The sequence below is a fragment of the Erpetoichthys calabaricus genome, chromosome 11 (assembly GCF_900747795.2).
Source record: "Erpetoichthys calabaricus chromosome 11, fErpCal1.3, whole genome shotgun sequence".
Taxonomy (NCBI): domain Eukaryota; kingdom Metazoa; phylum Chordata; class Cladistia; order Polypteriformes; family Polypteridae; genus Erpetoichthys; species Erpetoichthys calabaricus.
In genome coordinates, this window is record NC_041404.2 from 128,369,238 (window position 1) to 128,381,302 (window position 12,065).

Sequence of the window (12,065 nt, forward strand, 5' to 3'; positions counted from 1 at the left end):
TGTAGTGTTGATGTCTAAAAAATATAAATATAACTAACGCCGACAGGCAGAATGCACTATACGATAGCAAGAGTTAAACAAAATAAGACGCCTCACCTCATGCATTCCCGGCTCTTTCAATTAGTATTTACTTTTGCACTGTATCATTATAATCGCTCCTGTTATTAGTATTATAATTAACCCTGATCTTTTCTTGAGATCACATTTAATAGCCTTAAATGTTTTCTTTGGTCTGGCATAATTAAAACGGAGTAGACAGAAAATAAAGGTTTATCCCTGTACTTTGCCATGATATAGGTAAGCACATTTGAGAAAGAAAATGTGAAATCCTTAAATCACAGATGTCATTATTTGATCAAGTATTAAAATCTGCAGTGCTTCGAAAGCTCGACATAGTGTCGAAACGTGAGTATCAAGCGGCCCATCACTACCTGTGAGTCACATAGAGTTTTCATTGTTGTTTGCGGTTCTGGCCGCTTTTCGCGTACTGAGTTGTTCCGGAGTCACAGTTGAGAAATAGTTTTTTAATGTCTTTTAAGCACAGGGGAAAAAATGAACATGTGGCCCGGTGCATTCTTTAACTGCCTTGTGGCGCTGTAGTAGTACGGCTGCTTTGCAGTAAGGAGACAGTGGAAGATTGTGGATTGCAAATTATCCGCGACAAACAAACTGTTTTACACGCTGCAAGCCAATCCGCGCCGCTTTTTCAATGTTTTTTAAGCAGAGGGAAAAAAATGAACATTTGCAAAATCCGTAACGCTGCTTTCAGTAAGTACAATGCACACGCGTTTAATTTGCCAGCCGTCTTTTCTGGTTTGGGCCGCTTTTGCAGTGTTACCTCTTGTGTGTATTATATCTTGAAATCCTTCGAATTGCTAATTAACTAACTAACACCCATCCACTCAGCTTGTGTGAAAAAAAATGCGCCCGTTCTTTCATCATTTTGTTGCAGCAATATACATTGTGTTTCCACTCAGCACGGAGGCGCGCATTCATCTCGGATTATTACATCCAGCTAGACTAATCTGCTGCACGGCTGCGTTTGAAAAACCGACTTATCCCGGATGAGTTTCACCGGCATTAATGATTAGGAATCTGGTTGGCACAAAACCCTGCATCCACAGGGGTTCACCAGGACCGAGTTTGGGAAACACTGCTGAACACAGACGAAACCGACTCAGGTGAGGAGTTGGGGCGGGCAAAGTGTTTGCAGCTATTGATTATTCAGTGTTGTTTGCCTGGGTGTCTGATCTGCTTAACAGGATCATAAATAAAAGGAAAACAATGTGAAGGCAATGTCACAGGTGATCCTGTGGTATAGCGGGTCCACAGCTCCCCTTCAAAAGCCCATTTTTAAATAAAAAATCATCGCACTCACAGTGTAGCGAGGGGCGTGAAAGTGTGGCTGAAACGGTTTCCGGGTAGGCTCATGCTTTGGGCATTTCTCCCCTGTGCAGTGTGTGAGCGAGTGAGGAGAGAGAGAGAGAAAGCCGGTACATTAGAGTGAGCGAGAGCAGGCTCGAAGGCAATGTGTTACTGTGGTATAGCGGGTCCATAGCTCCCCTTCAAAAGGCCATTTTTAATCAGGCGACTGACAGTAGTGGAGTCAGGCACAGAGAAGGTCAGCTGCAGAGAGAGCGTCTCGACTGTTGCAGGGCCTGAAGCAGGTGAGACGCTAATGAAAAAGAGGCACAGGGCTTATTGGTTTTTAAAGACTGCTTCCTTCATTGTGTTTTAACTTCAGTTTTAAAGGATTGCGCGGCTCTCTCTTGCGCTGCCTGTGTGTGCCTCTGTCTCTCTCTGGCGCTGCCTGTGCGTGCGCCTCTGTCTCTCTCTGGTTCCACTGAGGTTGACTAATGAAAAGTCAACGTGGCTCAGAGCTGCAAGTGGACTGTGGCACAGACAAACAGAAATGACGGCATGTTTTCCGAGGCGTTGCATCCGAGATGGTGGGCGTGGCTCTGTGATTTTTTCGTCGTATCCAATGGTCTAAGAGTTGGTGGGCGTGGCTCCTTCCTGCGTGCGCCATTGGCGTCTTACTTGTCGGCGGTTTAGTGAATCCACGCCCCTTCTGGCGTGCTTTCCATGGGTGGCTACTTGTCTCCCGGCTTAGTGAATTATATATATAGATTGTTGGCATTTACTTAAACATTCACTTTAAAAATTCTAAGTGAATTATGTTTTGGATTTTTAGGAGGAGGAATTCAAATGGCTTCTGCGAGAAGAGGTTCATGCCGTCCTTAAGCAACTACAAGACATTCTTAAGGTAAAACACTTAGAATTGTTCTTAATTTTTGTTTGTTTTTGATTTGTAGATTTTTTTTTTTTATTCAGGGTATACTTAGTTTGTCATTCACTTAAGTAGGTGAGAATGAAAGTCGGGTAACTAAAGCTGATACATTTCGTTTTTTTTGTTTGTATATCTTTTTTAATTTTAGTAATAGATTCTATGAGGACAATGTATGTTAGAATGCAAATGTTCCATTCGCCTGGTTTATTTCAGGGCTGTTGTGTACTTCCTGTTAGGGTTACCACTTTTAATACAAAAAAATAAGGGACGCATACTGCAGCGGGTGCCACATCCCAGTGCCAACACTTTGCAGACTCTACTTAAAAGACCCGCCCTCCTCACTGGACAGTTAAAAAGACCAATCAAACTAACGATGACATCAAGTATTACCCAATCAAAAGTAGGAAAGGAGGCATCTTCATAAAATGCGTGTGGGATGATTTGCATGAGACGCTGCTTTAAAAAAAATGATAAAAAAAAATACGGGACAAATCCCATCCCGTATTGATTCAAAACGGGACGCGCAATTTCATTCTCAAATACGGGACGATTCCGTATTTTAAAGGACGGGTGGCAACCCTACTTCCTGTCTTGGTTGGCTTCAGGGAGAAAGGTGGAAGCTAACCCTGAACAAGATGCCATAGTATCACAGAGCACACTTTCACAAAGACCCACATCACTTTATACAAAGTGTGTTTAGAAACACCAATCCACTATACCACCATGTCCTTGGGATATGGGAGTACACTGGAGTAGTTAGGGAAAAAAAAAAAACCCTCATTGGTACAGGGAGAATGTGAAACATTAGATGGATAGATAGATAGATAGATAGATAGATAGATAGATAGATAGATAGATAGATAGATAGATAGATAGATAGATAGATAGATACTTTATTAATCCCAAGGGGAAATTCACATACTCCAGCAGCACCTTACTGATACAAAAAAACAATATTAAAGATTGATAATAATGCAGGTAAAAACAGACAATAACTTTATATAACGTTAACGTTTACCCCCCCCCCGGGTGGAATTGAAGAGTCGCATAGTTTGGGGGAGGAACGATCTCCTCAGTCTGTCAGTGGAGCAGGACAGTGATAGCAGTCTGTCACTGAAACTGCTCCTCTGTCTAGAGATGACACTGTTTAGTGGATGCAGTGGATTTTCCATAATTGATAGGAGCCTGCTGAGCGCCTCTCGCTCTGACACAGATGTCAAACTGTCCAGCTCCATGCCAACAATAAAGCCTGCCTTCCTCACCAGTTTGTCCAGGCGTGAGGTGTCTTTCTTCTTAATGCTGCCTCCCCAGCACACCACCGCGTAGAAGAGGGCGCTCGCCACAACCGTCTGATAGAACATCTGCAGCATCTTATTGCAGATGTTGAAGGACGCCAGCCTTCTAAGGAAGTATAACCGGCACTGTCCTTTCTTACACAGAGCATCAGTATTGGCAGTCCAGTCTAATTTATCATCCAGCTGCACTCCCAGGTATTTATAGGTCTGCACCATCTGCACACAGTCACCTCTGATGATCACGGGGTCCATGAGGGGTCTGGGCCTCCTAAAATCCACCACCAGCTCCTTGGTTTTGCTGGTTTTCAGGTGTAGGTGGTTTGAGTCGCACCTTTTAACAAAGTCATTGATTTAGGTCCCTATACTCCTCCTCCTGCCCACTCCTGATGCAGCCCACGATAGCAGTGTCATCAGCGAACTTTTGCATGTGGCAGGACTCCGAGTTGTGTTGGAAGTCTGATGTATATAGGCTGAACAGGATCGGAGAAAGTACAGTCCCTTGTGGCGCTCCTGTGTTGCTGACCACAATTTCAGACGTGCAGTTCCCAAGACGCACATACTGAGGTCTGTCTTTAAGATAGTCCACGATCCATGCCACCAGGTATGAATCTACTCCCATCTCTGTCAGCTTGTCCCTAAGGAGCAGAGGTTGGATTGTGTTGAAGGCGCTAGAGAAGACACATACTGTCCAGGATGGGATATGAATTCAAAACACTGGAGTTGTAAAGATTTGATGTCAAACTCTTCCTCACTATGTTGGCAATAAAAATGTTAATAATGAACACTAAATTCAGAGTTTAGTGCAGTCCAGTTGACATAGCTGGTGACTTGTTTCTCAGTCTGCAGCTTTATGCTATCTTCATTGATTTTTAATGCATGCTATTTAGATGTGTAGTTTCAAAAGTTATTAAACATCCAAATTGCAAAAATAATAAAGTAAGAGAAATGTATTTTAGTTGAAATGATTCGGTTAAAAAAAAAAACTGGATCAGAGCACTTGCATTTAGCTTTGAACTACACAAAGCACCCAACCCATTTCTGTTTCTAAAAATGACCAGTTTATTAAGTACACATTTATTAATGAGTAGGACCCTCTCTTTTAAGGTAAATTGGTAGACAGATAGTATTATAGGGCCTGAAGACATTCCTTAGAGAGTCAGGCCATTATAATGTTTGTCCAAACAGCACCTAAACTTTCTGACCATGTCTGCTTGGTATTAATATTGAGTGGCAGTCGCAGAAGCTGCAGGCTACTTGTGTTAATGTGTAGATATACTTAATAAAGTGGTCACACAGGCAGATTTTCATTATCATTTTGGCTATGAATATTTATTTTAAAACTTTGGTTTTTCTTATGCTTAATTTGTCAATTTCTTTTAAGCACACGCAACTAGTGAACACAGCCTAAAGTACAGTTAGATCCATAAATATTTGGACAGAGACAACTTTTTCTAATTTTGGTTCTGTACATTACCACAATGAATTTTAAATGAAACAACTCAGATGCAGCTGAAGTGCAGACTTTCACCTTTAATTCAGTGGGGTGAACAAAACGATTGCATAAAGATGTGAGGCAACTAAAGCATTTTTTTAACACAATCCCTTCATTTCAGGGGCTCAAAAGTAATTGCACAAATTAAATAACTGGAAATAAAATGTTAATTTCTAATACTTGGTTGAAAACCCTTTGCTGGCAATGACAGCCTGAAGTCTTGAACTCATGGACATCACCAGATGCTGGGTTTCCTCCTTTTTAATGCGCTGCCAGGCCTTTACTGCAGCGGCTTTCAGTTGCTGCTTGTTTGTGGGCCTTTCTGTCTGAAGTTTAGTCTTCAACAAGTGAAATGCATGCTCAATTGGGTTAAGATCAGGTGATTGACTTGGCCATTCAAGAATTTTACACTTCTTTGCTTTAATAAACTCCTGGGTTGCTTTGGCTGTATGTTTTGGGTCATTGTCCATCTGTATCATGAAATGCCGCCCAATCAATTTGACTGCATTTAGCTGGATTTGAGCAGACAGAATGTCTCTGAACACCTCAGAATTCATTTAGCTGCTTCTGTCCTGTGTCACATCATCAATAAACACTAGTGTCCCAGTGCCACTGGCAGCCATGCATGCCCAAGTCATCACACTGCCTCCACCGTGTTTTACAGATGATGTGGTATGCTTTGGATAATGAGCTGTTCCACGCCTTCTCCATACTTTTTTCTTGCCATCATTCTGGTAGAGGTTGATCTTGGTTTCATCTGTCCAAAGAATGTTTTTCCAGAACTGTGCTGGCTTTTTTAGATGTTCTTTAGCAAAGTCCAATCTAGCCTTTCTATTCTTGAGGCATATAAGTGCCTTACACCTTGCAGTGCACCCTCTGTATTTACTTTCATACAGTCTTCTCTTTATGGTAGACTTGGATATCGATACGCCGACCCCCTGGAGAGTGTTGTTCACTTGGTTGGCTGTTGTGAAGGGGTTTCTCTTCACCATGGAAATGATTCTGCGATCATCCACCACTGTTGTCTTCCGTGGACGTCCAGGTCTTTTTGCGTTGCTGAGTTCACCAGTGCTTGCTTTCTTTCTCAGGATGTACCAAACTGTAGATTTTGCCACTCATAATATTGTAGCAATTTCTCGGATGGGTTTTTTCTGTTTTCACAGCTTAAGGATGGTTTCTTTCACCTGCATGGAAAGCTCCTTTGACCACATGTTGTCTGTTCACAGCAAAATCTTCCACATGCAAGCACCACACCTCAAATCAACTCCAGGCCTTTTATCTGCTTAATTGATAATGACATAACGACTTGCCCACACCTGCCCATGAAATAGACTTTGAGTCAATTGTCCAATTACTTTTGAGCCCCTGAAATGAAGGGATTGTGTTAAAAAAATGCTTTAGTTGCCTCACATTTTTATGCAATCATTTTGTTCACCCCACTGAATTAAAGCTGAAAGTCTGCACTTCAACTGCATCGGAGTTGTTTCATTTAAAATTCATTGTGGTAATGTACAGAACCAAAATTAGAAAAAAGTTGTCTCTGTCCAAATATTTATGGACCTAACTAGTCTTTTTGAAAGAAATGTCTAACAGACGACAAAAAAAGTCTAAAGTATTAGACTTGTTTTTATTTTTTAGGTCACCACATTTATATACTGGCTGTATTTCTTTCTGCTGTCATCTAGTGCTTGTCCAAGTGAATGTGTGCTCTGTCTTCTTATCTACTTTCACCATGTGTTTCTTTCACTTGCTATCTTTAGTTTCCTTTGTGTTGCAGAAATGTAGCCTTAACATTGCAACTGCCATTTTGTGTGACCTGGTATAAGTGTTTGGTTTTTTTTTTGTAACTTTTTTTTTTCTGCCGATTTTTATGTTCTGTTTTTAAACTTGACATGTTTCCATTCTACTGTATGTATATGTATCTGTGAGATTAAAAGAAAAGAGTCATATTCATTTTGCTGGAACAATCTTGTCATTAAATGAGGGCTGTAATCTGTTTATAAAGGTTTCAAATTTTATGTGCTTAACACTGTTGTTAGGTAATGTATACCACAGATTTATCACTTACCATGATAACGTTTTTTTTCCACCTTTAATTATTCATAAGACCAGCTCAAGCTTTGTTTGAATTCTTGTAGGTTATTCTAGCAAGTCCCAAGGCTACAGTATATTCATTATTCAACATTTTGTGTCTAGTGTCTTTTGAAACTAAACACAGGTGTGTCTCTTTTATTCACATCTTTGTTAGTTTTATAATTTAGTATTTGTTTTTTGTCTCTTCACATTTTCGGTTTGTTACATTTAAATAAAATGAATGAATGGATTCTCAGAAATTACCTTTTAGAATTTATAATTTAACTAGTTCAGTTGCCTGTCATTAGTCCATCTATTTCCTTTATTCACTGGCCCTCTTACTTTCCTGAACTTTGTTTAACAGCCAGTTTATAATCCCTGCTCACCAGTTTATTTGTACGGTAGGTCAGTGCAGGAAAGATGCTGCAACAGTGACAAAAACAATACAATAAACTCTGGCTTTTAGCACTCAAGTAGTAGAGGATTTAATGCCATTTGGGTCCAGCTTTCTTTTAAATAAAACAGGCATTTTACTGCATGGAGCTGTGATCACTGCCTGCACTTCAAGACTTTTTTTTGTAGATTTCAAGTTCTCCGGTCTATTTTATGTCACCTTGTAAATGTATCTAAAATTGGTTAGTGAAGATTTTTTTGCCTTAGAGAGACATTACAATTTACGATACAAGTAGAGAATCTGAAATGTTACTTGTTATTTTTGACTATCCTTTCTCACTGCACAGGAGGCCTCACGTCGTTTTGCAATGCCTGCTGCAGGTCTTGAGAGCCAGATGAAACAGGAAAATTTCATACTTGGCAGTTCAACGTAAGCATTTACTTTAAAAGCCTGCCTATTATGTTTATGCCTTTTTTGTTAGAGCAGTGGATTTAAGAAGGTTTCTGACAACTGAAATCCTTTATATTTATTAAAGTAGAGGTGACATTCATTATGCATTATAGCAAACTGCAGTCTCAGAAATTGATTTTGTAGGGTTTATTTAATATATAACATTTATTTATTTTAATTCAGTAGAGCTGTTGGAGAGTGGCAATTGAACTCTTTGTTCTACCTTAGCCACTCTGACTAGAAAAAAAGATTACTAAGCTTATATAGACATACAACAGATTCAGAAAGTATTCAGACACCTTTCCTTTTTCACATTTTGTTCTGTTGCTAAAATCATTTACATTTTATATTTTCCCACATGAAGCAGCACTCAATACCCCAGAATGGCAAAGTGAAAAACAAGATTTTAGATTTTTTTTTTCACTTTTATTAAAAATAAAAAAACTGAATTATCAAATTGATAAAAGTATTCAGACCCATTACTTGGTGCTTAGTTGAACCATTCTAGCCTGGCGCCTTCTTGGTAGGACCTGGTAAGCTTCACATACCTGGATTTGGAGATTTTCTGCTGTTCTCTGCAGGTCTTTTCAAGCTCTGTCAGTTTGGATGGTGACCATTGGCGGACAGCTATTTTCAGGTTACTCCAGAGGATGTTTGCTTGACTTCAAGTCTGTGCTATGCCTGGGTTGTCTTTGCTTTGTGCTTAGGGTCATTGTCCTGTTGGACGGTGAACCCTTGGTCCAGTATGAGGTCCGGAGTGGTCTGGAGCAGGTTTTCATTATGGATATGTCTGTATTTTGTACTTTAAGATTTCTGTCAACCCTGGTCTCTGTCTCTGCCACGGTTAACAATCCCACGGCCCGCTGCTGCCACCACCACTGGAATGATATTGGTGAAGAGCAGTACCTGGTTTCTTCCAAACATGACACTAATCTTGGTTTTATCAGACTAGAGAATCTTGTTTTTCAAAGACTGGGAGTCCTTTGGGCACCTTTTTTGGAAAGTCCAAGTGGGCTTTCATGTGTCTTACTGAGGAGAGGGCTTCTTTCTGGCCACTCTATCATAAAACCCAAATGGGTAGAAGTGTTGCCGTGATGATTGTCTTCCTGGAAGTTTCTTCCATCTCCACATAGGTTCTCTGGAGCTCAGACAGAGTGACTATCAGGTTCTTGCTCACCTTTCTTTCCATGGCGCCTCTCCCATTATTGCTTAGTTTAGCTGGGTGGCCATATCTAGAAAGAGTTGTAGTTGTTCCAAACTTCTTCCATTTAAGAATTACAAAGCCAAGGTGCCCTTGGGAACCTTCAGTGCTGTAGAATTTTTTTGCAGCCTTTGCCAGACCTGTGCCTTGACACAATCCTAAGTCAAAGCTCTATAGGCTTCAACCTCATGGTTGGATTTTTGCTCTGATACACATTGTCAGCTGTGGGAACTCAAATGAACAGGTGTGCGACTTTCCTAATCATGCCCAATAAGTTGAGTTGACTACAGGTGGGCTCCAAATAAGGCTTAGAAACATTTCGATGATCAATAGAATGGGATACACCTGAGATAATATTCAAATATTATAGCAAATAGTCTGTCTACTTATGTCAACGTGATATCTGAGTTTTTTATTTCTAGTAATTTCTAAATTTTTTTGTTTTGTCATTCTGGAGTATTGAGTGTTGCTTGATGAGGAATTTAAATTGTTTTAGCGCAAGACTGCAGCATATCAATATGTGAAACAAGTGAAGGGGTCTGAATACTTTCTGAATCCACAGTGGGTAAGGAGGACAGCTAAAAAGTAGTAAATTGTTCTTTTGACTGGAAAATTACTAGGAAAGCTAGAAACTTCCAAGTACACATCTTATCACATGATTGTAACACCACACTTTTGGTGAGGCTGAAACAAATCCTTTATTCTGTAATAGTAATATATACAATTAAATATATGCATAAAAATGTAATATATACATAACATTTAGAAACTATATAACATTACATTAAAAACAATTTCCTTCACAGTCACACTAAAACAGAACAAGGAGGAGTACATTTAGCACTTTAGTTGGGTGGGAAGGTAAAAATCTTACTTATATGCACAATTTCTTGTGTCCTACTAATTGTGTATGAGAAAAAATGAGCCAGACAACCACCTAACTGAATGCATTAATAATCATGGCAGTTATGTTTTAGTCATACTTTATAAAAGCTGTTATTGTAGTTTTCCCAGTGAATATTTGTGAAATTTAGACTCCCCACTTTTACTTTTATTCCATTTGGTTGCATATTTTAGGAAAGATTAATAAAAGTTATCCATTTCCACTAATGAATAGTGAATTTTTTTTATTATTTACTTAGCACTGACCAGGTAAAGGGAGTCTTAACATTACAAGGGGAAGCGTTGACACAAGCCGTAAGTACACTAACTTAATGATGATCATTCTTAATTGATTAGCTTTTTTAACTGTAGGTTAAAAACTTGCTGATGTCAAAATTTTACATTACCCTTCTAGACATAATGTCTGCTATTGCCTATTCAGTTTTTTCTCTAGATCGAGGATTCTTAACCTTTTGTCTTGGTGTACCACCCCTATTTTATTTCAATCTTAAATGAAGTACTGAACTGTTATTAGGTAAAAAAAAAGAATAAAGGTGACATTTCTTTATCCGCCAAAGTATTGTATTTGGAAGTTTTAATAAGGGATTTTTTGTATCTAGGCCAATTGTATTTTTATGAATTATTTTTTAATATATGAACAATAGTATAGTTTGATATGAAATAAAAAGCCTTACATTTCCATACTTTTAATTAAAAAAATACAGTTCAAACCTTGAATTTCATGGGTAACAGAGTGGTGGAGACCCCCCCCAGAATAATGACAAATGAGGACTTTTATTGGGCTTTGCAGGATTTCACTGTGGAGTTTATCATGAGATACCAGATTTATCTTAACATGTGCACATGCTAACTTTATTCACTTACAGTTTCTATCCATCAACTGATAACAAATGCACCATAAAACCAATACTTAAAAATTCAAACCTCCTTATGTCATTGCTACATGAATTAATGCATATCAAAATACTTGAGAATATTTTAATTAACACAAACTTTTTAAAGCCACTTCTGTCAGAATATTTCTTTGTCTGGGTTGTGACATTTGCTGCTGTGAGGTTGCATCAATTTATGGACATTAACTGGTTAATAACACTTACTGAAGAGTAATATTTAATTCCACAAGTCAAATTAATGGAAATTTCAAATGTCACATACTATATATATATATATATATATATATATATATATATATATATATATATAGATATATATATATATATATAATATATATATATATATATATATATATATATATATATATATATATATATATATATATATATATATAATTTTTTTTTTTTTAATTTTCCAAATCTTTCCGTCCTATTTCAGAATTCCTATAAAACAGCATTTGTTTTGTTGTACCTCACATACAGTAAGTGATTAGATGTTGCTATTATTTATGCCTGTGCAATAATGCTGAATTAAGATCGCTTTGAGTAGTGAGAAAAGCGCTATATAAATGTAAAGAATTATTATTTATTTATTAATCTTTGAATTTGACTAACTAAGTGCTGAAATTAGCTGTAGCTAAAAAAAAATCACATTCCTTCCTGTGCTATTCAAATATGTGTCACATGCTTTAGTCAAATTTTAGTTGTTATACTAATAAACATTATTCTGGTTAAAATAAATACAACAACAATGGATGTTAAAAGCTTAATACTGTATATGCTGATTCGTTTTAGTAATTAAGCTCTGTCAGTAGTCTCTAGTTTTGGTTATTGTTTTTATTTTTTTATTCTTTTCTTTAGATCATGCTTTTGCATTAAAATTTTGCATGTCATATTACTGATAAGATTTGCTTTATGTTTCAAAATATTAACACATTTCTTGCCATTGTAGGAAATTGGAAATACTAACTAAATAAATTTTATTTTACAACAATGTGTTGTTTGGTTCCCCAGTAAAAGCTGGGTCCTACCTTTTGCCCAGTGCAGCCAGAATAGGCACAGAATTCCCCTGAA

At 38.0% G+C, this 12,065-nt stretch overlaps 1 protein-coding gene across 1 annotated transcript in view; it reads left to right on the plus strand.

Moving 5' to 3' along the window:
* The window catches only part of rogdi (rogdi atypical leucine zipper), a 41,857-nt gene that overhangs the window by 10,013 nt on the left and 19,779 nt on the right, over nucleotides 1-12,065 (plus strand). Inside the window, exons 2-4 of the mRNA XM_028813903.2 lie at nucleotides 2,195-2,266; nucleotides 7,891-7,973; nucleotides 10,338-10,392. Coding sequence (XP_028669736.1) covers nucleotides 2,195-2,266; nucleotides 7,891-7,973; nucleotides 10,338-10,392 — 210 coding nt within the window. The remainder of the gene's footprint in view (nucleotides 1-2,194; nucleotides 2,267-7,890; nucleotides 7,974-10,337; nucleotides 10,393-12,065) is intronic.